We start from the raw sequence: 27,503 nt of genomic DNA, 5'->3' as shown, positions 1-27,503 counted from the left end.
GCTCACCCTGGTTCCCAGATGGCTCTCCAGCTTGGCTTCACCCTGCATCCCACTGCTCGGAAGTGCTTCCCAAATGCTCCCCTGAGATTCTGCTCCATGTGGGATGTGGCTCCCACATCGTAGAGCATCTGCCACTCTCCCTGCGTCCCGTCCCCACCCCGGGCAGCTCAGGGCCCGACCCAGCTACCGACACGGGGGACTTGGGCAGCAAGGCGGAAAAATAATCTAAAATCATGGAATGGTTTGGGTTGAAATGGATCTCAAACCCACCCAGTCCCACCCCCTGCCATGGGCAGGGACACCTCCCATTGGATCAGGGGCTCCAAGCCCCATCCAACCTGGCCTGGAACCCCTCCAGGGATGGGGCAGCCACCGCTGCTCTGGGCACCCTGGGCCAGGGCCTCCCCACCCTCAGCGTGAAGAATGTCTTCCAAATGTCCAATCTAAATCTTCCCCCTTCCAATTTACAGCCACTCCCCCTTGTCACTCCAGGCCCTTATAAAAGCCCCTCCCCGAGCTTTCCCGGAGCCCCTTTCAGTACTGGAAGCTGCTCGAAGGTCTCCCCGCAGCCTTCTCCTCCAGGCTGAACAACCCCCCCCCACCAGCAGTCTCCTTCTACGGGAGGTTCTCCAGCCCTCGGATCATCTCCTTGGTCTCCTCTGGTCTCACTCCAGCAGCCCCGTCTCCTTCCTGTGCTGAGGCTCCACACCTGGACACAGGTGGGTCTCAGAGCGGGGCAGAATCCCCTCCCTACTGGTCCCCTCCCAGCCCAGGAGGCGGGTGGCTGCTCACACCCCAGTACACTCAGAGCTCAGACCCGGGCGCGCTGGCGCGGCCGAGCACCCCCGCAGCCACACCGATTGGGGCGCGCCCACCGCGATGCCCGGAGGGCGCAGGACGAGCCCAACGCGCCGCGCAGAGGGGAAAAACGCATCCCGCATCCTACCCACCCCCCGCTGCAGTGAGGTGGGCGGACCCGCCGCGCTGTCCGGAGGGCGCAGGGCGAGCCCACAGCGCGGTCTGTGGGGGAGCACGCACCCTACCTGCGCGCCGCCGGCCGGCCTTGCCCCGCGGCGCCCCCGCCGCCATCACTGCCGCGCACGCCGCCCCGCGACCTCTGACCCCGGGGGCGGGGCCGCGGCTCGGGCGGAGCGAGGGGCGGTGGGTACGGAGAGGGCGGCGTGTGTGGGGCGTGGGGGAAGGAGCCGGTGCGGCCCGGGGCCGGGCGGTGTTGAGGAGGGGAGGTAGCGGAGCGGGGAGGTGCGTGGGGAGGGGGAGCTCGGCGGGCGTTATCGGAAAAGAGGGGTTGTGTGGCTCTCATTGGAAAAGAGGGAGCTGGGTGGGCGTTATTGAGAAAAGAGAGTCCGCGTGGGTCTCATTGGAAAAGAGGGGCTGTGTGGATGTCATTGGAAAAGAGCCGGGTGGGCATTAAGGGGGAGGGGGAGCCAGGTGTTGTTAGGGAGGAGAGGACTGGGCGGGTGTTACTGGGGAGAAGGGGGCGAGGCAGACGTTATTGGAAAAGAGGGGCTGTGTGGGTGTCATTGGAAAAGAGGGAGCCAGGCGGGCGTTATTCGGGAGGAGGGAGCTGGGTGGGTCTCATTGGAAAAGAGCTGGGCAGGTGCTACTGAGGAGGGGGGAACTTAGGTGGGTGTTATTGCAGAGGAGGGAACTGGTTGGGTGTTACTGAGGAGGTGGGAGCCAGGCGTTATTGGGGAGAAGGACGCAGGAGAATATTATTGGGGAGGAGAGGGCTAGGCAGGCCTTATTGGAAAAAAGTGAGCCGGGTGGGCATTACTGGGGAGGTGGGGGCTGGGTGTTACTGGGAGTAAGGAGCTTGTCAGGTGTTATTGGGGAGGGGGAAGAAGAGGGCCAGGTAGATGTTATTAGAAAAGAGGGAGATGGGTGGGTGTTATTGCAGAAAATAAACCCTCTTTGTGGAGGGTTTCACACATCGTGGGTGCTCACCTCCGGCCACTGAAGCTGCCAAAAGGATTTAATTAGAAGCAGGATTAGGTATTAAGGCCGGAGAGCATCCAGAAGCTCAGCTGGTCAATCCTTGGGACAGCACAGGGGCATTCGGGGCTGTCCCAGGGCTGTGAGCGTATTGTAACGTTACTGAGGGGTGAAAATGCAACAATATTAGTGTTCAGGAGTGTATTTAGTTCTTTCGGTAGGATTAGTAATGTCCTGTAAAATTAAAAGCTTGTGTAGTACACTGTGTGTAATGGAATATACAGTAGTGACCCAATTGAAATGACAGGCTGGGTGCGCTGCTAGATTGCTTTTGTGAGTCACCTATTTTTTGTAAACATTCAGGCACTGCAGTTGTCAAGGTGGTGTGTGACGGCACAGAGGTCAAACATAAGAGGAGGGATTAAGGTCACTACACTGAGAGATCTGTATAAAAGTGGAACTGGGTGTTTTGGTGAATAATTCACTAATTATGCAGGGAATTGACACAGTGGTCATATAAGCAGGTTTAGGCACATGGAATTACTTAAAACTATAAAGATTGAGTGCTGCTATGGTATATCTCATGGATAACCAAGCTGGATTTTATTTGTAATTAATGGTCTTGGCTATGTAAAACTTTGTATGTACTTAACATTACTCAAATGTTTAACTTCAGTGTTTTTAGCAAGAAGATTTTAAATTACCTAGAGGTAAGAGGCCACTGAACTAAACCAGCCTAGACACTAGAAATAAATAAATGATGTGTATGTAGTCTTGACTGGACTGTTGATAGAAACTTGTGCAGCGGTTGGATCAGCTGTGCTTATCCCAAGTATCAGGTTAGAGTGCTCCTGTTGGAGGTGAGCGGGAGCTCTGCTGATGACAGCAGTCACAGAAAATATAATATATTGTAGGTGTCTGCACTTAATATGCAGTGAGCCCCGGCTTGCTCTGTGTTAGCTGCAGTTGCCCGTGCAAGTTGACCAAGGAGTAGCTGAGGCATCCTGGCTTCTGAAGAACACTCTGATACTGCTTGAAAAATTGCTTCTGTGTACATAGGAAGCAGGTTGTTTCCTGTCTGTATTAGTCTCCTGCAAATATGGGCAGTAGAATAATATAGTATGCGCTTCTTAAAAATCCTTTTTTTCTGTTTTGTTAATCATGTGATCTTCATAATATCTGTCTGTCTAGGTGGTTCTCATTCCTCTATTGGCATTTTTTTTGATAATGTAATTATTTTTCAGTCTCTGTTTTTACTTCATGTGTTTTAATACTGCACTTTTTAATTTACAGTAGTTTTCAATGCCAGAAGAACCAAGCCAGACTATAATGGCAGTTGATGAACTTCAAGCCATAATACAAAGATGTGTAAGTAGTTTTCTTTCCATAAAAGTAACAAATGTAAGCAGTGTGTGTTTATTATAATAAAACCCAGTGGATCCCAAAACACAAGGCAGTTGTTAGCAGGACTCCTCAATAGGCAGCAAAGTTCAGCCGCCATGTTTTGTTGACTTTTCTGTGGCGCTTATCCCTGGGTGCTCGAAAAATTATGCTTCTTGGAAAAAAGCAGTGTTCTTGTACTCGGTGGTAGCTGTCTGAATTAACAAAAGCCTAGCAGGTTGTTGTAGGAAAGCCATCTTCCAAACAACGTGCTGTAGTCTGGATTTTGCAAGTGCAATTGAAATACTGCTTTGTCTTCTATAGCAGCTCTTGGTAGCTTTTTAAATTACAATGACTCTGTTTAACTTTGAAATGGAAGCTTGGGCTTTCTTATTTTTTATTTGCATTTGATAACTATGGAGTTAAATGTGCATGTATTTCCTTTCTAGCAAATTCTGGAAGAAGCTGATTTCAAAGGAGAAGATTTTAATTTGTTTCAGGTAGCAGGCCAGAAGTGTTTAGAAGATGGGTATGCAGCTCAGTTATTAGAAGTAATTCAAAATGAGAAAAACAAGGTGAGTGTAAGTTTGCCCCATGTATTAATTGTGCACTAACACACTGTGAAATAGATAAAAATACTTATTAAAAAGGGGAAGCTACTTTCACTGTGGAGTGAGGTTGTACACCTGCATAGTTCATATGTTGTTCTGTGTTAGCTGCGCGTTCTTGTGTAACTTCAGTTAGCTCACAGAAACCTTAACAAAACCATTAAGGACTGTTTTCCAGTAAGTTAAGCAAAGAGAAAAGACAGGACAAAAACATAATAAAGAGAAAGCAACGGTGTCCCTGTTCTGTGGGACAGCATGTCAGGTGATGTTCTGGGTCTGACTGGCATGGAGCTGATTTTCTTAGTGGCAGCCTGCGGTGCAATTTTCGGTTTCTGACCAAAACAGTGTTGAGAGCATGCTAGTGTTTCAGCTGTGGCTGAACAGTGCTTGCACAGTGTCAAAGCATTCTGCCCCCTGTTCTGCCCCTCAGCAATCAGGCAGAGGGTGCATCCCTTCTGGATTCCCTCAGGTTAAACATAATTTGTCTAAGCATTTTTTCTTTCAGCAAAACTCCTCTGCGCAGTCTTGTTTTAAATGTATTGCCATATGGATTCTTAGATATTGACATGTTAGAATTAATACATTGAAGAAACCTCAACAAAATGCAAAGCTGTGTTTATAGGTATGGGGAGAGAATACAGTGTATGTCAGGTACAGAACTTTGTGGTAATGGATGTTGAATTTTCAATTTTGGTGTTGGTTAAAGCCAGGACACTTATCTGTTGTCTTTTTTGGCCTTCATGTATACTGTCTTTCTGTGCTTGGAAGATGTCCGGTTTTGATTTATTCTCTGAAAATCTGTTTTTTAGGTTATTGTCAAGAACATGGGTTGGAATCTCATCTCTCCTCTTGTTAGATGTATTTTCACGTATAAACAGCAAGATGATAAGCGAGAACACTGCCTGAAGATACTTGATCAGTTGGCACAGGTATGTTTTTGAAATATATGGTTACAATACAATAATTGTAAGGAAGGAGAGGTCCTTATTTGCCTTCTGATTTCCAAAGAAAACATGGCATGAATGTTTCTGGGTTCTTCTGTCCATCTCCCACAACTTTGAAATTCATGGGCCAGTTTGGTCTGAATTAGACACAGGCTTAGTGTTCTCGGAGATAATTACCTTCTCACAAATCTTATGTAATTAGTAACTGGGCAAAACAGAGACATAGCATTGCCCCAAAGAAAAAGGCAGATAGAACTCTCAGAGTTTCTGATAGCCTGCTGTGGCAGTCAGTGGCCACAAGGACACTGCCTCTTGTCCACTGCAGATAGAGCATGGTGGTGGTCCTCATGATTCTGGTGGAGCGGTGCGAGGAAAAAGTGTTAGCCTCTAGAAAACTAGTTCCCTTTAATTCTTCTACTTAAAAAGCAACTTGCACACTATAGCTTGAGTTAAATTCACACTGAAGTTTCTGTTCTCTGTTCTCCTAGCGATTATTTTGCTAGGGTACTGTGAAGTTTTTATACATGATAGAAATCAAGTCAGTGTCATTATTATGTGTTTTTGGCTTAAATGAAAGTGTACACACACAAACACTATACAGACGACATGAATTGTAGGGAAGTAAGTATCGTTTCATATTTGTTTTCTTAAAGATTATCTCGGATGTTCAGACCTGCTTTCTTGACATCCAAGAGCTTCTATATTGAAGTTTGTTTGTGGTGAATTTTTTAGCAGGTGAACGTGGTGATTAAAAACATGTATTCTTCCTCTCCTGCAGCTATGCAATCCGAAGGAACTTCTTTTGGGTTTGCTTGAGCAGATTGAGCAGACTTCTGGAGAGCAAGTGTGCCAGACTGTCTTGCTATTGCTTCAGCCCTTGCAGACAGGTAAGATGCTGTTTTTCATGTGATTTCTGAAAAATGATTTTCTCATTTATTTTTCAATAGTTTCAATATCTGTCCTGACAGGCCTTTCAGTCTATTATGTTCTGTAAAGTAACGCAGTATGTAATCTCCATGCTTATATTGGCCTGTTAGAAAAAGATTTTAGATGGAAAAGCAGTATTCAGCTATATTTCATCATTTACAGAATTTCTACAAGAAATTTAGAGGTGTAAACAATTCACACTCCTCTTGCTGAAAGAGGATTGCATGGATTTGTGAAATTCTTCAGTATTTAACCTCTGAAATGTACAATTCTGTATTTTTGTAGTATAGAGTTTTGATTTCAAATTGAGGCAGGTTACAATATTTGGTTGGTGGGAGAGAAGCATTCTTCTGGCTTGTACATAAAACCTAAAATTACTGGGTTTGGACATGCACTAAAGTAGGGGAGAAGTAGTAGTTTCTATTTTAAGTGAGATGGAATCCAGTGTCTGGTATGAAATTTAAGTCTGCAGCAGTCTGTGAAACGTTATTGAATTATATTGGAATTTAACAAGAGAAACATTTTGGTAATGGGAAGTACATGGGTTTTGGACATTTGGTCTGCAGTCAGCCTGCTCTGAGTGCAAGTTAAGTGGAGAACTAGTGGGAGTTCTTCTTTTGGTTCTGTGTGGAGTATGGAACTGTCCTGGGCTGCTTCAGGTAGAGTCAGACCTCAGCCGAAAGGCTGGGCCATTGCTGCTGGTTTGACCAAGTGTAGGAGGAGTCAAGCAATAAAGCAAAAATAAATAAGCTTCCCAGATCAGATAAATGAATATTATTTTGCTTAGAATAGTTCTAGAAAGACAGATTTCAGTCTTCATCATGGTGCTACAGAGAAAGGAGGAGTGCGTTGAACACAACTGCTTGAGTATTTGTCATTCTCAAACACATGGTCATCTCAACCACTGCATGTTAAACCACTGGTGATGTTTAGTCTTGCTGGGTTTGCTCATGTGATTTCAGGTTTTGACCCCTCTCCTCTGAAACTGAAGGCTTTCTTCTGTAGTCATGTTTTTTTTTCACTTTTTCCCCCTACTAAGTAAGTAATGACTTTTTTGTCTCAATGTTCTTTCTCTCTGTTTGTCTTTTTTTCTCCGCTTTCTCCCAGTGCTTTTAAAGCTTCAGCACAAGAAGGCCTACTCCGTGGGTTTGTCTTTGGCTGTAATTATGAATCAGCTCACTCCCTTACCTGTACCTTACACCAAAGAGCAAATACAAGAAGATAAACTTGGTCTCTGTCAGTGTTGTCATGCGGTGGTGCACTTCGCTAAACCTTTTGTGAATGAAGTTGTTAAGAACATGGAAAAGTCATCAGAATACAATGACGTGGAGTTGAAAGAAGAGCTATTAAAATTGTGAGCGTTTCATGTCAGTGTAATGTATTCCTATAACTCAACTAAAATGAACGGTAGGCATTTATCACATAAGCAGCAAATAAATCATCTTGCTTGTGTTATATATAATGCTGCCATTTTACGTGAACTGATATGGTGTTTTGAAAAAGAAACCCCCTAAATATGTCTTAGATACTTATGAACCAAGAGAAGAAAGGTAAAAAACTTTTCTAGTACAGGGAAATGGTAAAGGAATATCAGCCTCTGTGTTGTGGAGATGTCTTGGTGTTCTGCTTCTCCTCAAATATACAATAGTGAGGGTAATAGTATCCTGGAGGTGAAATCTTAAGGAATGCTTCTACAGGAGATGTTATTTTTGTTATTCTCTCTGGAATATCAGGAATAGCAGGAACTGATGAGAGTATAGACTTTGTTCTTGGTCATCAATGACACTTACAGTCTGTGTGTGACCTTATCGGTGGTTTAGTTTTGCTCCTTTTTCTTTCAGCTGTATGAAAAGCCTGGAATATCCGTTATTGACAGCTCAGCTCGAGCAACTTGAAGGCATCGAAGAACATCCCTTTCGGCGTTTTGCAACTGAAATTATAGTTAAGTGCAGTCAAAATTAAGTACAGTGTTTACAAAAACAGTGGCCTAGTTCGGAATTTGTTGTAGATCCCATTTTACTTCCTTTATTGGTTAGTGGCTTGATTGACTGGGCCTTTTAAGATAATATAGGTGAATAAAGGTCTGGAACAGTGCCAGGTCCCATCTCTGGAAACTGCAGATCTTACAGATACAGTTTTGCTCTTTGTAAGTCTTTTTTGTGTACATGTATATATCATTGTTAATGTATACGTATGCTGTGTAAGAGAACTTGCAGTGAATACAGGTAAAGGTGTGAAACATTTGGAGCACAGGCCTTTTAAAGGCAACTGTACGCAGTATTTCTCTTTTTTAGGACATTTTGTGGGATATAAGAGAATTGGTTCCATTAGTGTTCTTACATCGTAAAGGCAAAAGTCCAGACTGGGAGAATCGGGAGTTTGTGGACATAGAGCGGAAGAATTCTGCAGACTCTTTGGCGTGTCTGTCATATCTGGTATTTGTTCAGCATTTTGGTATTGATCACTTTCCAGTGATATTTGGGTAAGAACTGCTCTTCCTCACTTATTGTAAGACTGTTTTTGAAGATTCTTTCTGAGCAGAAGAAAATGTTTGGTCTGTGACTAGTTCTGAAAGAAAACTGTGTATTTCACCAGTATTTGTTTTATGTCAACCTTTATGCATTTTTATTTTTTGTAGCTTGTGTTACGTGCATCAGACCATACCACAGTCCTGCAGGTTGTTAGTTTGATTTGAGATGAGCTGTCCTTTTAAAGAAACTGCTAGGATTAGTCACAGGCTGAAAATTAACATGTTACATTTTCAGTTCTGTTTATAGACAGTTTCTGTGTAAGAGTGATTAACAGCAATTTGACTATTTTGTGTCTGTTTCAAAGTTGTTAATTTTATACAGATATGTTTATAAAGTCTTCAAATGAGACTAATCCTGTCATACACTAACTGTGTGCATGTGTATGTGGTTTAATGTAAACCTGATTTTCCTTTTAGTCCGTCTTACCTTCTGCAATGCAATATGACGCATATTGAAGTGCTCCTGAAGAGGTAGGGTTTGTGGTGTTTGGGTTCTAGAGGGTGGGCGTGAGCTACCGTAGTAATTCACAGAAACAAATATTGAGTACACCAGCTGAGTTCAGAGGAGGTTTTTAAACCTGAGTTCAAATGGAAAGTTCCATAACAAAATGACATATTTTTCTAAGAAGTATAAAAAGTTGTCCAAAACATCCATTGTTTCCAGCTTGTGTTGCGACAGCACTTTTAGAAATTTTATTCTGAAAATTCAAAATCTGTCTTTTAAACACATAAACAGAATAATTAGATTGTTTGTTTACTTGTGCTTGTGTAACCAGTAGTTTACTACTAGAGGAGACTATCATTACAGCATTTATTTGAATGTGTTCTGGTGTGATATGCGAACTGATTAGAGGTTGGAACTTCTAAAGGGAACCAGACTTTTCTGTTTATTATGATTGTTTCTCCTTCCCTAAGCAGCAGTAACCAAACAGTTTCTAGCACTGCTGTAGAAGGGCAGTTTCCCATGATAAATGCTTCCCATTTCCTGAGAAAATTTAAACAAAGCTTCATAGTCTCTTCAGTTGCAGATCTGCTCTGCTTCTCCTAGGCTTGCAGAACTGTGCAAAGGGAGTAACTGGGGAAAAGCTTCATTTGCTTCTTTAATCAGTGTCTGGCTACCTGTGAGGTGTGAGGTACTACTTTTGAGCATTTATAAATACAGAGGAAAAAGAGAGAACTTTTGACTCTGCAGAGGGGGGTCGAATTTTCAGTTTTTCATCAGCCAGTTTATTCTAAAAGTTGTGGATAGGAATAATAAAGGTACTACATATGGAAAATAGAATGAACGTTGTTGAGGGACAAGTTCTTTTTGATCTCTCTTCTAGTATTTCTTCTGAAATATCAACAGTGTCTTTTTAATTAGCAGCTTAAATTTGATAATTTTCTTTTTCTTCTAGAACAGAAGAGTCTGTGTTATCTAAAGGACTTGTAAGTTTCATTCTAATCAAATCTTCAATGTTAGAAGGCTTATTTTCTCCGGTTTAAGTAATGGCAAAAGTTTGTTTCCCTCTCTGAGAAAGGAACAAATGATAGTTCAGACAATAGTGTCAGAAATATTTTGAGGCTTAATTAGGTGCTTTTCAGTCTTATAGATACTAAAATTTATGCAGATGCATAAATGTTTAAATTACTATTCCTTACATTCGTAGCTCCTAGGAGTTTCAGGTATGTGAATGAGCATTGATAGTGAAGGTGGGTTTAGCCAGAAATGTTATGTGTACGGAAGAATGGCTTATGTGTGTGTACAGTGTTGGCCTTTTTAACCCCCGGCAGGATCTGTTTGAGAGCTGTTTACTGAGAATGGAAGATGACAGCCTTCTGCACCAGTATTTAGAATTCAGAGACTTCATTAACGTACCTCAGGTAATTGGACCCAATGTGCAGAAGTCTTTAAAGTCTGATAAATACCTAGCTGTAGCTGGGTGTTTGGGAGGGGACACACTGCTCAACCTTTTTATGCTTGTTTCGTTAAATGGAAACCTTCAGTGTAGTACAGGATCGCTTGTGTTTTCGCCCACTACAACATGCGTTTCCCGTGACAATTGAAACATCCTCAGTGTGTGTGCAGGCCACTGCGTCAGGTGGGCGCTGAGCTGAAAGATGCCTGCTTAGTTTTGCCTCTCACAAATCTGCTGCTTGTCTACGCTCTTATCTGGACAAAACAGCACCAGAATGGCAGCCCTGGGAGTTCACCCGCAGAACTGGTGTGAATTTCCCTGAGGAGAACTTTGTCGCAGCTGTGGCTTTGTGGGCTGGGGGGGATTCAGGCTTGGTAGTTTGGTTTTTTTAAAGAGTAGATTTTGGTCAGTATGATGCAATGTGGTAATTTGTATGTAATTAGAACTTATATTTTCTTTGTCCGACTGCAGGATTTGGTGAAAGTCATGACCCTTTGTCCCATGGAGCATCTGGTACGTAACAGGACCCACTGAATCAGCTAAGTGCTGGACTTATTTAATTAGAATTAATTTGATAACATCTTTTTCTTTTTCTAGAGAAAGAAGAGTTTGAGTATTTTGCAGTTGTTCATAGACAAATTTGATGCAGAGGGAAAATACACGTTATTCAGGTAAGTGTCTGGATACCTGGGGGTTGTGTATTGCCAGCCCTGTTGCAAGCTAAATTGCATAGATGCAAAGATTTCTGTCAGAGTTTCCATCTTGTAAACTGCATTGATTTTACTGTGTTAATTATTGGATAAATAATGAATTCCAATTGCCCCACAAAATCTGCTGCCTTATGTCAGCTGATTTAAAGGTTACACAGACATCTCATTTATCTGATCTAAAACTGCCATGCAGTGAATAAGGCTATGATGGCTAAAATAGGCAGCTTTGAAGAAATAATACTTTTGGTTTTTTTGTTTGAAGGTGTTTACTGAAGACAAGCAACCATGCTGGCGTGGAAGGGTACATCATTAAAAATATAAAAGATCAGATTCACCTGTCATTAACGGTGAGGCGATTGCCACTAAACATGACGTGCTGCCCCAGAATTGTCAGTGTTATGTTGGGAAAATGTGTACAGCTTCAGCTTTGAGTGATGCGTTAAAAAAATCCACTCAGAAAAGAAACATAAGATTGGTACATTATATAATTTAAGAGTGATTTAGCTTCTTTCTGCAAATGTATTTTTACATTGTATTTTTACAAATGTATTTTTTAATTTCACAATCTTACTGTATTTTTCTAAGAATTTATTATTAGCTTTTCTGTGCTTGAAAAGACGTGCTTGCCTCTTAAAGGGGAACTACTCAGTAGCTTACTATATTCTCACAGATCCTCATTTCTTGAATATGATTCAAATGCTACAGCTCAGACAGAACTATTGGTTTTGTCTTGGTTTTTATGATGGCAGCCAGCATTGTGAGTGCATCACTAACATGAAACTTGTCATAAGTTGATCTGGTTAAGCCAGATCAAAGCGTTTAAATCTCATATTTTATAATCATTTATACAAGGAAGTTGGAAAAATTAATTTAAAATAAACTACTAACTCTTTTTTCTCTTTTATTTTTTTTTAAAAAGAAAAAACAATTTGATTTTCAAAGATACTTCCTTATTACAGATAGGACAGTATAGTGAATTTATGCATGTTTTATGCTAGCATAGTTGTCAGGAAACGATGAATGACTATGTATTAGAAGATGCTTTGTCCTGTGTGTTGAGTCAGCAAGGGGAGGGAGGTGATAATATGAAAACTGTTCCGAAAGCAGCTTGTGCCAACATCGAATAGGTAAAAGTGTATTCTGAAATGTCCTTACTAATTAATGTTTTGACTGTGCAGCCTCAGAATTCTCTCAATACCTTTCTTCCGTGTAGTGTTACCCTGGCTGTCAAAAAGGCAATTTTAAAATTCCAGCCTATGAATTTGTGTTCTTTTTTTCAGAAGGTGTGTGACAGCATTTGGTTTACAGGACATCACCTGATCTCCCTTCTAGATTTGGTGCTTCTGCTTCCGGAAGGTGCTGAGACAGATCTGCTGCAGAACTCGGATAGGTGAGCTCTAATCACAGAGGCTTTTCTTCTCTTGTTGTCACTTTAAAAGACTTCAGGCTGCCTTACTTTACAAGAGGTTCTCTGTCATGTAACTAATGAGGTGACAGCATCAATGTATTCTAAATTCTTGGAACTAGAAGTGGAAATGATCACTGATTTCAATGATCCTTTTGACTGACTCTGTAGAGAAGAATGGCACAATGCTGTTTCCTTGATTTTAACATTAAGAAAGGAATTCCTTCTCCCTTCCCTGAGAATATAAGGCCTTGCACATCAAGTTACAGAACTAATTGGCAAGGCATTCTTCTTGCAGGACTGTATGGTTTGTCAGCTTTCTGCAGAGCGACTGGAGGAACAAAAGAAATGTGTTAACTTGTCTTACTTGTGACACAGGCAAATCACAACTATCAGACGCAGCTTACAGCTCGCAGCCCTTTGGAGGCTGGTTGACAGATTGTTCCTGGGAATGCAGTGTCTTATGAGTGAGAATACAGAGCCACCTGAACAGCAAACACTTGCATTAAGTAACTCAAAAATAACTGGAGATGCCTCTAAAAATCTCTTGTGTGACACAAGTCTCTTCCTGTGTGATGAGTGAAGATTGGGCTTGGAAGCCAGTAGGGTGCTAGCGTCCAGATGGACACTTAACTACTTAAAAGCCCAGATGTGTGATCTGTGATTGTACCATTTATCTGGAAAAAGCAGTAAATAGTTTCTGCTGATAAGTGTGATAAAGCAAAGGCAAAAAGCGTATTTTTAAAAAGTATCCCAAAATAAAGATTCAATACAAAGTGAACTGTCGCAGTAGTTTCACGTCCGCTTTGCATCACTGGTGATGCACATCGCTAGTTGTGGTATAAGTTGTGGTATAAAGCTCTGTCTCTGAGAGATCTTTCCCTCTCATGATCGCCGACCTTTGCTCTGCTGACAGGTTTAGTCCCACCTGCATGATGCCAACTGCTCTAACGTGGATGTGACTGCACAGTGGTGCTCAAGACTAAGCATTATTGCTCAGCTGGGGAGCAGCTGCCTTTTGTACAAATGGATATCTTTAGGATGTCTGGCTCATAGACAATTTAAATTATCTCTGGGGTATAAATCAGTGTTCTAAATAATAGTGCCGTTTTAATTTGCAGGATTATGGCATCACTAAATCTACTGCGATACTTGGTCATTAAAGACTGTGAAAGTGATAATCGAGTAAGTACTAATTGATTTGGGAATTACGGGTTAGCTGAGGGCTGGGTTCCTGTGAATGTTGTTACCTTTTATTCAAAACCAGTTTTCCTTTGTGATGGTCAGTACCTCAGAAGTGATGCTTTTATTAACCACATTAGGAGATGTGTGGTGTGTTCTTTTATGCTGAAATTTGGTTGCATTCATGCTCAGTTGTTGCTGCAAACAAGCAAATTTTTACGCTGCCTTGAGCTGTGGTCTATGTCCTCAGTTTTAACATGTATCACCATAAAAGAATATCTCTGTCATGAGGAAAAAAAAGATTCCTCTTGCTTATCTATTCAGTGGTGTCCCTCAAGCCTCCAGGTGGATTTCTGTATGACAATAATACTGACCTTTTGCAGTTCAAGAGGTTCGTTTTATTCATCTTTAGGCAAAGTGCAAACCTTAGCATTGCGATGCTCCATTAGAACAGATGTGTAACCCTCCATGTTCTGTTTGAACAGACAGGTGTGTGGGCTGCACTCGCCAAGATAGAGCAGAACTTCTTAAAGCCACTGCACGTGGGACTCAATATGTCAAAAGCTCACTATGAAGCAGAGATAAAGAACACAAAAGAGAACAGAAGAGGTGAGTTGTTTTCTTTTTTGCTTAGCTCTGTTGATATTTTGAAACTTTGGAAATGCTTTGCCAGCAAAGGTGAGTGTTGTACTGATCATGTTTTATTTAACTGTTGATGTGATTCTAAATTTCAAATAATTCAGTGTTTGTGTATTTGATATTAATGATTTTTGTAATTAGTCAGAAAAATCTGAACTTGTTTGTCTCTCATCACATTTGGAAACCTTGTGGAAGCCTCCTAGAAAAGTCACATGAAGATCTTCAAAGTTTGTTCTGCATTTATGCTTTTGGTTTTAAGGTGAGGCAGGAGCATCCAAGTTTCCCTGTTTATACGTAGCCCTTGGGTTTCATAGCAGGTGTGGGGAGGCTGATGAGAGAAGAAATAACTCGCACAGCCAATAGGTGCTCTCGTAAAGCCTGAGGGATTATGGTCAGGATTTTTTTAATGTTTTTTTTATATCTGACACACAGAATCAGCTTCTGCTGTGGGTTAGGCAGCCACATTCCACAGGGCATAAGAGCTGTAGCTGCTCTGGGCCATCTCTGTGTCTGTCACATCCTCATTCCTCTTGTGCTCTCTGGTATAAATAAGACAGCCCAAGGAGCTGGCTTCTGCTCCCAAAATGTCAGTACAGGTTTTTGCCCTTGGTCTTACCCTCTTCTCTCGTTGTAAACTCTGTGAGGCAGAGAAGGGGGGATGTTTCTGAAGGCTACCTGTGCGTATCTTTCTAAAAGGAATCCTTGCAAATCAGTTGGAAAGCTTTTTCTTTAAGTCCCTCTTGGGTTTGACAAGGCCTCAATGGCCTTTGACAAAGCATAGGGAGGTGTGAGTTTGGGAGAGAATCTGTGACTCGGAACAGTAAATGGTTTGGCCTTTTACCCTTAATTTAAAATATGGGATCTAGATATAAGAGTTCTTCCCCGCTGGTTTCTAACTTGTCCTTGTAGTCTTGCCTGCTGCAAGTGATCTGCCTCAAACAGATGCCTGCAGCCTTTTCTTATAAAATGTTTCTCATGCCTAGATGCATTAAATCAAGCTGAAGAAACTCCTGCTGTCTCTCTGGATGTGGAAATATTAAAAAAAAAAAAACCACAAAACCAAACCAACAAAAAAACCCCACAAAACCCCATTAAAAAAAAAAAAAACCAAAAAAAACCCAAAAAAAACCCAAAGCATCAGATGTTGTGATTACTTTTTTCTTTTAAAGTGCATTTTAGCTTTATAAATTTTGTTGCTATTGCTTGTTTAGTAATGTAGTCACGTGTGATGGAGAAAGTGTAGAGAGAGCACCAGCTCATACTGTCTTGCTCTAAAGGTTCAGCACCTCCTGTCCTGGGTTGGTCAGTCCTTGGGCTTGTGGTCTTTAACAATTACTGCCTCGAATTGCTAATATAGTAGGTATAGTTTTCACTCTAAAAGTTATGTGAAAGAGCAGCCTGACCTCTAGATGGTTATTTTCTTCCACAGAAGCACACAGCTCAAACACAGTCTGCTCTGTAACTGTTAGTGGGGAGAAGATGCCTGCCATGACAACTGAAATGCAGCTTCAGGTGAGTCTTTCGTTATGCAGAAGTACTGGAAACTATCATCTCAATCTGGAGACAAATGGACTTGTATAATGGGTAAAAAAACTTATAAAATTCTTCTAATAACAACAACCTTTATCTTTTGTCATTTCAGGTTTTGCACTCGGCTCTCTTCACCTTTGATTTAATAGAAAGTGTGCTAGCTCGAGTAGAAGAGCTCATTGAAGTGAAAATAAAGGCTGGAATGGATGACAACAGTTAGGTCAGCGGAAGTATTTGAATTAACATTTTGACTGTAAGACTTGAGCTGAAAGGAGACTACCAGCTTCAAAGAAAAGCAGTCTAGAGAGGCCTCAAAGAGCTGCAGACGCTGCTCTGTTCTCTTTCCTTTGTGGTTGGTGCATGGGATTCACAGATGTGTCCTGGTCACTAGAGTCCTCCTCATTAGAATGGGATGCAATTTCTTAAGTTTAGAAACAAAAGATTTTAATTTGTTCTGTGCTGTGGCCAGGACGTTTGGTCAAGCATTTATTTTTCTGTTCATTTTCAGACTTTGTTTGATAAAGGTTGCTGATGGGTGGTGCAAATTATAAGGATTTTTATAAAGGCACTGGAGAACTCTTAATTAAACAGTGCTGTTTAAGCACAAGGTATTTTTATTAGCACTTTTTAATGCTGACAAACAAGCTTCTATATTTACAAACAGGACTCTAAGCTGTAGATAGAGAGTAGTAGAAATGCTATGGAAAATGAAACCAGGTTTAAAGAAAAACACATTAGCTTTGAGCCAAATAAGATGTTAAAACTTAGTAACACAACAGCTAACACTTGTTTAAGACCACACTGTATCAGGTTTCACACATAGAGCTGGTTTTGCATAGGATAGGAAACCTGTATTTTGGAATTGTTTTGATCATCCTTATCTTTAATCATAAAGCTTTCCCAAAAATATATTAAATATTTTGGGAAATTATTATAAACAAATGAGCTCATAAGTTCAGAATCAAATTAAAAATAAGGATGACTTTTCTGTACTGCAGTTAAACCATTTTCCCCCCTCTTAGAATGGGTATTTGTAACAATTTTTGGTATATTCAACTGGAAAGTTATTTAATACGAATTTCCATTTCAACTGTGTAAGCTGTATATGCAGACTTCTGAAATGTAACTATTTCTAACAACATTATATATTTTGTGTAAAATGGAGCCACTCTATTTATGAATAAATCCTCCAAATATATTGCACTGCTACTGCTACTCCTGAACCATCCTCCAGACTGGGCTGTTTTCCATTATTTGGGCTTTCGTCAAGGCCATTTTGTAATGAATATCTGCTCGCAGCTTGGAAGTTATCTTGGAGGAAAGAAAATGTTATGAGTAGGACACATTAACTCTTCAGTAATAGAATATTCAGCATCTTATGTTATAAACAGTACAAATGTAAAGTTATTCTGCAGTGAAATGTGAATCATGTTTTCTGAAGTAGATACTCAGGAATGATGTGCACAGAAGTGATTTGCAGTAATGCACAGCATCCATGTACCAAATATAAAGAGAAAATAAATAAAAGAGGGGGGGAAATAAAGAGACTGAGCTGGGAAGCTCTAAGTGCCTGGGCCAAAACTGTAATGAGTGAACAGCTTCTGCCACAGAGTGAGGTGCAGCTTATGCACTTTTAAAATGTGGAACGCTCTGGACAGTTTAACACTTTTTATTTTGAGATGCCCACTTCCAGAAAGGTTAAAATGTAAATTCATGTGATTTCTAACATGTCCTTCTACCTGCTCTCTTTTACTTTTGGTATGTCTGTGCTGCCAGTGCTGTTATCATTAGCATCTAACTTAGAGTTTTCATAGACAGATGCTCTTCATGGAAGTTCAGTAAATAGATTTAATTAGTAATGTGTTGATGCAGACTGTGTTGCAGATGAAAAGATAAATAACAGTCATTATGAAGCTGCAGAAATAATACAGCAGTAGGTGCATCAGTAAAAAAACATAAGTAACTAGAGTTCTCAGGTTGGCATTTTTACTTGGTCATTTCATATTCAGATCTCAGGCTGGTTCCGCAGTAACAAACGATGTGAAGAGAACCGAACTCAATAGGGGTAAAGAAGAGCTGAATTAGCTCTTAAATGTCTAATTTGTTTTAATCATTGCTATTGGGAGCTTTGAAAGTTGCCTGTAACCATGGATTAAAGCACCAGAGCACCAATCCCACCTCTGTGCATTACATGGGTTATGGGCAACGTGACCATAAAGTTCCATTGGAAAAGCGATTATTTTTAGTCTTTGGCTTTTCCTGGCTCATGTGCTTCTGCACAGCCACTATTTGTAAGTAAAGGTGACCAGACTTACCTTCGCTATAGTTAGCATTAGCTTCACAGTTTCAGCAGTATTATGAACTGGTATTATACGTAAATTACTGCCCAGGAACCTGCGCATCAAAACAAATTAAGGGGTTACTTTTAGAATGCACAGTTGATTGGTTCTGCCATCAAACTCAACAAGCGTTCCCACACGATGTAAACAGCTTCTTGCTGTGCTGTCACCCAGGAGATTGCTTTTATCTCTAAAGGCAGCTGTAGAGCTCGTGCTGTTTGTGTGCCCATCTGTCTTGTTTCTGTGCCACTGGTTTGGGTGGGATCTGGATGGGCTTGTTTCTTTTCCTGGGGCTCTTTGGCAATCGGTCAATTCACTCTTCCTAAGCGTGTGTACGTCCAGAGAGAACTCAGCCCTCTTCTGCTGTTTTATGGAGGACTGTCTTTTCTAAGTGCCAGGAAAAAGGCTTTTTTTTTTTTTTTTTTTTTTTATGGCTTTGAGAGAACACGGGGAAGGATCTAAAAATACTGTGCTAAAAATCCTTCAGAATTGGAACTAGATCTTTGCAGCACACTAAATATAGCAATCGGTATGTCAGGTGTGAGTAAGATAATGGGATAATTCTGCTAAGAATAGCATGTCAAAACTTATTCAAATAATTTAACCTAACTTACGTTATCTGTCTGTAAATAATGTAATTTATATGAATTCATTCCTGAGGATGGGATCTGTAGATTTAAAATATTTTAACATCAGTTAGCATTCAGTGCAGTCATGGGAGAGAGATCAAGGCTTAGGCAGACACAGTGCCTCAGGACTTGTGTCTTGAGTAACAATGACAATGTTAGCATTGCTGCCGCTTCCTGTTTTAGAGCTAAAACATGATAGGGACTTAACAGCAAAGAATAAGGAATGTTAAATAATCAAACATTTAATCCAGACAAAGTGCCAGCTGCTCACTTGTGGCCTCCCCCGTGGCCTCCCATGTGACTGCTGCTTGTTCTCCCCTCCATCTATTTGATAACTTAGACTCACTCACATTAAGACCCATGCTGGTGAGGAGGTATCTGATCGGAACTGGGCTGCCATTCTTCTAATTAGCAAAAATAAACATTACAGGCAATGTCCTTGCCCAGGAGCAGACACACAGGTCACTCATGAGCTTTGCTAAACTGTGATGCAGGAACCGTGGTTTGATTTATGTTTAGGAAAATAAATAGATGCAACTTTGCTGATACCTGGCAATGGGCGAAGCAAAGACTCTGTGATCAGAGTGCAATAAAGCAATAATCATTTGTGCCTACCTAGATCCATGAAAATCCATGTCTGTCAATAATTTTGCTTCCAGTTACAGCAAGTCTAAATTTGATTTGTATTTTATGAATGTGATCAATGGGAAGAATACTGGCCTGTTGAACACAAGGCTGGTCTTTGCTCCAGGGTGTTTTTAACATCTCCTGTGCGGCTTTGCTGGGGATATCAGTTGGACTCTCATTTGAGCTGCGCTGGTAAAGATTGCTTTTCTCCCCCTTCCCCTAACACACACGCACTCCTACATCAAGTATTCAAGGGGCTGAACGGCAATTCTGATATTTTCTTGGTAACAATTATAATAAAAATAATACTTCCCAACTGAACAAAACTGTAGAGAAGCAGAAACGGTAATACAAGAAGACCTGAAAATACCAGGGATCTTTGTTTTTTCGCAAATCCAAGGGATGATTTCTGGTTTGAGAGAGTACAGCCTGAGTTTCACTCCCAGCAGTGCAAGAGCTCAGTCAGTGGTGTATGGACACAAGCAGAACCCCAAGCTGCCCAGGCAGTAACAAAGCATGCGCATCTAAAATATCAACAGTGGTTTGGTATGGCCTGCAGTGACAAAACAGTTGCTTTTATTTTAACAAAATGACTGGTTGCAAAATGGAATGCAGTTTCAGAGCTTCGCCTTTGTTAGTGATCAGCACGTGCACAAATCTGTTGTACTTAACCACAGAGCAGGCTGAGAATTAGCATCGCCATCAGCTGAGTAACGCGTTCTTGCTGAACGATGGCTGAGCTTTTAAGACCTCTCATGAAAATTTATGGAATTTTCACCAATAGGTAATAGATTTCCTACATTTCATCCCATACACTCTGCAACTCATCAGCGTTTGGCAGCATTCCCAGGATATAATGAAACTTGTGCTAGTTTCCAGGAAGTAAAGATCAAAGACTCCATTAGAATAGTCACTTCTTTGATGCCAAGAGTGAACATCAACCACAACCAAGGACTCCTGTACCAGAAAATGGGCTTCACTCAAGTATGGAGCATAATCTGATAACTGTTGTCATCAGCTGTGTAATGAAACATGGGTGTGTTCAGGCTTCACTAGAAACCACAGATAAAACAGTTCTAATGTCCAGCTTTATACTTGTGGTGTAAAATAGCATTGATTATTTAAGTGGTTCTAACTCTATATCGTAGACAATGCCCCAAGTAAACAGATTTTAAAAGCTAGTTAAGAACCTGTACTTTACAATAAAGCTTTTTCTCAGGAAGGAAGCTTGCTTATTTTGTTTCGGAATGACCATGAAAGATGCTGACAGAGCTAAGAAAATTGTCTAATTTCCCAGTTCAAGAGAAGACTTTAAAAATCATTGTATTACAGACCCTAAAGTCACTGAAAGGGATGTTATTTGCTCTGGTTTGAGCAATGTCCCCTTTTGTTATCTCTGACACATCAGATTGATTCACTTAGTATTGTTTTCTTTTGCCATTAATAAACATATACTTTAAATAATTTTCTGCTGAATTGGCAAATTAAGATTCATATTTCTGAAAATAATTCCTACGATAACATTCCTTAGTCTAGGCCCGCTACTTCATTTCTTCCTATGAATGAGCAATGAGGAGTTTGGTTTGGTGTTGAAGCCGTACCTTCTCTGGATCCTGAACATAACATTCCATTCTTCTGGTCCATGAAGAGCAGCTGACAAAACCAAAAAGCTGTTCCGGTGAATGTTCATGAACTTCTGAATTCTTTTGAAGAGCTGCTCCTCCCCTGGCGTAAGGAAGTCCTGAGTGTCTGCCAGCAGGAACGCAACGCCTGTCAGAGAAATGGAGGGAAATGCACACGCCATGGCAGTGACAAGGTTCAGTTCTCCCCACAGACAAGGAAGCAGAATTTTTACTCAAACAGCAATTTCAAAGCTGAGGGAACAAAACACACGAACGAATTTACACATCTTGACAGTGAAATGGAATTATGGGCCTGGCCAGGGATGACTGGTATTTTTAAGATAAAACTCCAAATAACTCGGAGGTTGTTTTTGAGCATAACATAAAAACCGCAGTGTTTGATCCACTCAAAGCACAGACATCTGAACTCCTGTGGAAGCACACGCTCCAGGAGCGAGCAGCTGCTATGATGACATGAATTTAGGGCAAATGCAAAAGCAGATTGAAGAGCTCAGCAAGTCCTGTTTCTAGAGAAGATAAACACATCTGTAACATCTTAACAGTAAGGTAAACTGTCTACTGTGAAACATGAAGTTATAACCCCATCAACTGCATTATTCTGAAAGGGAAAGTTAAGGTGGCTGAGGTTGAGGAGGCTTAACGGCTGAGGATGCAAGAGACTAGGCCAGCGCATGTGCATTAATCCTTTCAGGAAAGCTTCAGCCTGCCATCTCCTTTACCTGTCTGAAGGATCTTCTGCTCCAAGAAGGAAGGAGAGAAATTTCATGTTAGCACTTTCAGTGATTTCTTAGTCAAACATGCTCAAAGAATGCTTTCCCTAACTTCTCTGCTACCACCAGGCCTGCAAACCCAGCTTGGAAGACAAAAGCCAAGGGCATTGGTTCATTCTTGTGTACACGTCAGTGGCACTCAACGTGCTTGCTCAGTTCTAACAAGAAATATTCAGCTGATGGTCACAGACTCTAATGTACTTAATTCTACAATACATCCAAAAGAAGCCCAAACCAATGAAAATGGTTCATCCTCCAAGTTCTCTGCCCCACCCTCTGACTGATGTGTAATCACAGCTCCTTCCGCCTTCACACAACTGCCTCTGGTTTGGCGCAGCCTGCAGCAGGGCTTGAGCTTGTACCTCGTTAGAGCTTACGAGTTTAAAAATAAAAATTTGAAAGTACTGTACCAGAAAGAGAAAAAATCACGGAGCCGATCTCCACTGATTCTGAATATCGGACGCGGTGTTGTTGTCTCTGTAGAAGCGTAGAAATTTCATGGTTCTAAATAAATTTTAAGAGGTAATTTTTAAAATATGGTTTTTTTCATCCAACAAGTTAGATACAAACATTCTCAAAGCATTGTCTGAACCATTATAGACAGAACTTCAGCATTGTTGTTTAAAACGATTTTTATTCCTGCTGCAAAAAAAAAAAAGTATTAAAATGTTAATTAAACTTCTTCAGGTAATGAAGTTTTGAAGTATTTGCATTGGAATCTGCCAAACACTGAATGACAATTTTGTATGCACACATTCAGTTTGCCATAGGAAACTCCTGCATAATACATAAAGCAGCTCAAACGTTTTACAGTCTGTTTAGGATGTGCGAAAGGAGGATTTGCAGAAGCGAGGAACACACAGCAGCCTGTTCCTATGACTCCAGTTAATTAGACTGCATTATTTTCACAGATGTCAGCATTTCATTTGGAAGAGAGTTCAGAAAATCTCTGTCGGGCATAGTTTTCTTTAAAGCTTTTTGACAGAACGCAATCCACTCAGGGAAACTAGGACATGGCACTATGCAACATCATCACCTAGAGAACGGGGTGGGTTTGGATATATTTTTCAGCCTGCAAAAAGCATTTCTGCAGTATAATGTTGTACAGAAGCTGTGCAAACACATAGGTTTTAAACATTAAAGCACTGAATCCTTTTTAGCTGTTAACAGGCTTGTTAAAATACTCATTTAAAACATAGCCAGCCTGCCCAAAGAGGGAAGTGTCATGATTTAGTGGAAAAGTACAAAATAAACTCCGGACAGCAAGTGAACCCTGAAGGAGACAGTCACCAGAAGTGAGCTTTCGGTTGGGCTGCAAAGGGAATGCTTATGCGTCCGCTTATGAGGCATAGCTACAGTTTTGGAAATACTTTGCTTCAAAGCCACTGCTGACAGTGAATCATTTAATGCACAAATATAAATAACAGCTGTAAGGAAAGAATAGCTGCACAGGAAAAAGAGAAAGCTCATAATCAAAACTGATATAAAGCAAAGTCTTTGCAACAGAACAGCCATCTTAGCTTTCTATTCAGCTGCTTCCATTTCTTTGCTTCCTGGGAGTCCTTACCAACAGCAGTTGTTTTGAGCAGAGCTGGGGCTCTTATTTGTAGGAGTGAGTTATGCTGGTATCGCAGATTAGATCACTACCCTCCAATACCTCTCACCATATTATGGATTAAGTTGTTCTTGAAGCAGTGCCCAAACCGGGACAGTTTACAGGCTGTCATTCCAAGGCAAGTGGTCAATTAAGAATAGGCTTTAAACTGAGATGATTCAGAAATGACTTCAACACCATTCACCCATTTACACAGCAGAGATGGGGTGATAACCTTGTCAGCCAAGTGAGCATAAGATATCCTCGCTGTGAATCAAAGCCCTCTTGCCCCTCAATTCTCTCCAGCTGGCATGAAATTGGTCTCAGCTGCAGGAACTAATTACCAGCTCCTTGTCTGCCCTTTCACTTGACTAAGGAACACAGTCCAGGCTTCTGATATTAACGGGTATAAATATACGTCAGTATCTGTCAGACTCTCTTTTAAACTGCATTGCATGCTCACAGAGTAATAATCTACCCCAGCATTGACAATGTATAATGGAAAACAAAGAGTTCGGGGAGAAATTAAAAAAATTAGAAACGTTTCTGTTGGAATTATTCATAGTGCTAATTGAAAGCAGCGTCAGTGCAGTGCAAAAATGATGAGTTAGCAGGACAGTCCTAAAGCAGCATAACTCAGAATAGCGTGTGGCGAGAATACAAAACAGCTACAGAAGCAGCTAGGAGAAAAACCACACACACAAAAGAACCAGAACTATAGTAGAAACCGCTTCAGACTAGTGTCACTGCTTCATCCTCAAAACCTATAGTCATTAACATAGAATCATAGAATAGTTTAGGTTGGAAGGGACCCCAAAGCCCATCCAGTTCCACCCCCTGCCATAAGCAGGGACACCTCCCACTGGATCAGGATGCTCAAAACCCCATCCAAGCTGGCCTTGAACCCCTCCAGGGACGGGGCAGCCACCGGCGCTCTGGGCAACCTGGGCCAGGGCCTCCCCACCCTCATCATGAAGAAATTCCTCCTTATGTCTAGTTTAAATCTGCCTCTCTACAGTTTATCCCCATTCCCCCTCATCCTATCCCCACAAGCCTTTATGAACAGCCCCTCTCCAGCTTTCCTGTAGCCCCTTCAGGTACTGGAAGGTCGCTATAAGGTCTCCTCAGAGCCTTCTCTTCTCCAGGCTGAACAACCCCAACTCTCTCAGCCTGTCCTTGTAGGGAAGGTGCTCCAGTCCTCTGATCATCTTTGTAGCCTTCTCTGGACCCATTCCAACAGCTCCAGATCCTTCTTATGCTGAGGATTCCAGAACTGGACACAATACTCCTGGTGAAGTCTCACAAACATTGCACAAAATAGAATAAAGAAAATAGGAAATGCTTCTATCAGCATTTCTTGGTGAGTCCCCGTGGTGGTGTACCTGCAGGGCTGTGCTCACGATGACCGTCGTTACCCATCCCGGCTGCTCCCCCCGCCTGCTGCTCTCTGCCATTTCATTCACCGGGTCAGTGGTTCTGCAGGGGAATCTCAGCTGCCACCCTCTGAGGAGCCTGGGAGGGGAGAGAGAGGTGACAGCTGCCTGCCCCTTAAAGGGGTGAAGTGTTTAAGGCACCTGGATCCACGAGAGATCTGATTAAACCCCAGAGCAGCACCCGATTCCCCAGGTGCCCATTCCCGGGGGAATTGGGTACAAAATGGCTGTGAAGAGCCTGCAGCTGAGGGGCTTCCTCCAAGCCACGACGGGGAAGGTAGCGTGATGGATGAGTTACTTCAGAAAAACATTCCTAAAAGCACTGAAAACCACTAAAGACCCTTTTCTCCATTTCCAAAGGGCACAATTGTCACAGTGCAGCTTTTACACTGAGATGCTTTGGGAAGAGTGCCCTGGACCCCTGCCCAGCCTGGAGGGCCCCCCACGCCACAGGGCTGAGCACCAGCTCTCCTCAGGTGCGTTTGCATCCCACTTTTCTCAAAACACTCCTGGATATCCAGCTTGGCCGTGATTCTCCTTCAGACAGGCTGGGGACGCTGGCCCCGCGGCTGAGCCTTGCAGGGCTTTCTGGACACAGAGCCCTCGGGCATCGCACAGGGCATGGAGCAGGGCCCCTCAGCGTAGCTGGAGGTCAGGGCTCTCCGGGCACGGATCCCTTGGCATCACACAGAACATGGAGCACAGAGCAGAGCCCCCTCCCATGGCTGCTGGCCATGGCTCTTGGGGCCCCACGTCCTTCCCCACGCCCTGGAGGAGCTGCAGCCGCTCCTAGCCGGAGATGGGATGCAGTCCAAACCAGCCTCACCTCACCTCTGGTCTGAGGCGGCCACAGATGGCGACCAACGCTCCCAACAGCCACGTGAAGTGGCTAAGAGAGTGGCTAAGTGGCTACACTGCTAAGAGAGCAACCTGGCCTCGGCGGGAGGCACCGAAGCCGGTTGCCTCTCCTCCACCCCGAGTCCGCAGTGTACAGTCAGGCTCCATGGGGATGCTGCTGACAGCCCTGCTGCCTTGTCCTCATCAAAGTCTGCCATAAGCTCAGTGTTGGCCTGAGAGACCGCAGCCACGCGAGGATGGATTGAGTGCTATTTTTATATGATAAAAAGTATAAAAGCATGGATGGACACTCTGCAGAACAAGTGGGTGTAATCAACAATAATGGTAATGGGGCTGCTTTTCAATAGGAAAAAAGTCTTAAGGGACTGTTGCTAATGGACAACTAATTCTGCGGCTTCTTCTGGGGAAGAAGTGGTTTTTCTGTGATATCCTAAACATAGCAGTTGAACAGTGCAAAAATGTGCAAGCAGGAAACAGCACCACATCCACTGAAAGAGAAACACTGAGAGTGTTGGAGCTGCTTTTTTTTTATCATATAAGAGGAAAGAGTACTTCTATTATATGGCAAAGAGGAACTGGAGTGCAGTCACTGAAAGTACTGAAAGAGAACGCTGATCTCCAGCTCTGCTCTTCACCCGGCCCATGAAGCGAGACTCATGCCTGTCTGCTGAAACTGGTATTTTTTACTGAAAATCTGAGACCATAGTATAAGCTTGTCCTTTTAAAACTCTCTTTAGAGCATTTTAAAATAGTGACCTCATCTACATATTAAAAATGATATATCTAAATAGCAAATTGTCTGGCTTGCTTAGAAATAATGAGACATCTTAGTGATTTAAAGATGACTCTTTCTTTTCAGACAAAAAAGAAGTGGATTCACACCTGATTTCCTGCTTCTGTTCATCAAGTGCACCCAAGCTGTCCGTTGCTGCGAGGGCATGGAAGTGCCATGCTACCCTTGACAGGAAGTCAAATATTTCGAATACTGAATTTTCAAATTTCTGTGGAGTGTAAATGCAAAAGTCAGCAAATTAAAGGAAAATAATAGATGTACGAGGTGTCCTGGCTGCAGTGTTCTGGAGAGCTGTGACAGGACCAACAAGCCGTGAAGTCATTTCCTGTAACGCACTGGAGCCTCATGCTCTGACTGCACACAAAAATCAGGGTGTTAAGAACATCAGAAATTATTTTAAAATACAACTATAAAATAATAAGGCAATCCTATGATGAGAATTGATGATGCCGCTGACATCCACCAATGTGAAGTCTGAATTCAAAGACACGATGAATGAATTTTATTCAGTACTAGAGGAATCCCAGTGGCAAAGAGTAGGAACTGGTTTGTAGTGGTTCTACTTGATTTAAAACACTAGTGTATATGAATTAATATTTTGGAGTATGAGTAATATGTACACACGTTAATGGAATCACAACAAAGAGAAAAAAATAATAAGAGGGAATAGAATGGAATAAAAAAAACAATTAAAAATGTAAACATCTTTAACTTCTGTTTCCTTCAGTGCAATGCTGCTTTGAATGGGTGATAAATAAAAGAAGAGAGAAATTATTACATTTTTTAAAAAATTACAGAGCAATTTAAGCACTGGATTTAGGCTCCTGAGACATCAACCGCTGCCTTACTCCTCTATACTCACCTATTATATATGAATTTGCACACCCCCTCCAGCCTGAAAGGCATCATAGCACAATGAGAAAACCCAAAACCTGAAGAGTAACTGCTTCCTGCCAGTATTTTGACTCTAGTTGTTGTGTTTTAACTCATATAAATTCTGTGCATCTTCATTTCGCTTGGCAAAAAGTTATAATGGAAACTGAACATATTTCTCTCTGTCGTTACATTTGACAATAGCTCACATACAAAATGAAAATAAGACTCTCTCTTA

The 27,503-nt window shown here is 41.8% G+C and overlaps 3 protein-coding genes across 10 annotated transcripts in view; 1 reads left to right on the top strand and 2 right to left on the bottom strand.

Annotated features, from left to right (window-relative positions):
- RPAP2 (RNA polymerase II associated protein 2) overlaps window positions 1-1,952 on the bottom strand; it is a 37,072-nt gene extending 35,120 nt beyond the window's left edge. Inside the window, exons 1-2 of the mRNA XM_054073791.1 lie at window positions 1,928-1,952; window positions 1,044-1,316 (exon numbers count right to left, since the gene is read on the bottom strand). Coding sequence (XP_053929766.1) covers window positions 1,044-1,316; window positions 1,928-1,952 — 298 coding nt within the window. The remainder of the gene's footprint in view (window positions 1-1,043; window positions 1,317-1,927) is intronic.
- GLMN (glomulin, FKBP associated protein) lies at window positions 552-16,903 on the top strand. Of its 8 annotated transcripts, none has more exons than XR_008450914.1 (20): window positions 1,177-1,244; window positions 3,247-3,321; window positions 3,783-3,908; window positions 4,751-4,870; window positions 5,664-5,772; window positions 6,920-7,166; window positions 7,654-7,753; window positions 8,107-8,294; window positions 8,760-8,813; window positions 9,740-9,770; window positions 10,116-10,205; window positions 10,712-10,753; window positions 10,838-10,911; window positions 11,213-11,297; window positions 12,231-12,340; window positions 13,477-13,540; window positions 14,023-14,146; window positions 14,372-14,435; window positions 15,606-15,688; window positions 15,819-15,872. XR_008450914.1 is itself a non-coding variant. In XM_054072519.1 (19 exons), exons 2-19 carry the CDS (start codon window positions 3,256-3,258, stop codon window positions 15,924-15,926), a joined length of 1,821 nt encoding a protein of 606 aa, XP_053928494.1. In that variant the 5' UTR covers window positions 552-719; window positions 3,247-3,255; the 3' UTR covers window positions 15,927-16,901. The 8 variants fall into 8 exon arrangements, 6 of the variants coding, with proteins under 6 accessions (XP_053928494.1, XP_053928497.1, XP_053928496.1 ...); XR_008450913.1 differs by having other exon boundaries at window positions 14,318-14,435; XM_054072519.1 differs by lacking the exons at window positions 1,177-1,244; window positions 14,372-14,435 and adding an exon at window positions 552-719 and having other exon boundaries at window positions 15,819-16,901.
- On the bottom strand, window positions 16,880-24,839 carry C8H1orf146 (chromosome 8 C1orf146 homolog). The gene is made up of 5 exons (XM_009556252.2): window positions 24,691-24,839; window positions 22,125-22,218; window positions 20,903-21,071; window positions 18,022-18,100; window positions 16,880-17,017 (listed from the first exon to the last, which is right to left on the bottom strand). Exons 1-5 carry the CDS (start codon window positions 24,760-24,762, stop codon window positions 16,919-16,921), a joined length of 513 nt encoding a protein of 170 aa, XP_009554547.2. The 5' UTR covers window positions 24,763-24,839; the 3' UTR covers window positions 16,880-16,918.
- Window positions 24,840-27,503: the final 2,664 nt, after the last annotated feature.

Source organism: Cuculus canorus, chromosome 8 (genome assembly GCF_017976375.1).
Source record: "Cuculus canorus isolate bCucCan1 chromosome 8, bCucCan1.pri, whole genome shotgun sequence".
In the NCBI taxonomy this organism is placed as follows: Eukaryota; Metazoa; Chordata; class Aves; order Cuculiformes; family Cuculidae; genus Cuculus; species Cuculus canorus.
This window is presented reverse-complemented; position numbering and strand designations above follow the sequence as displayed.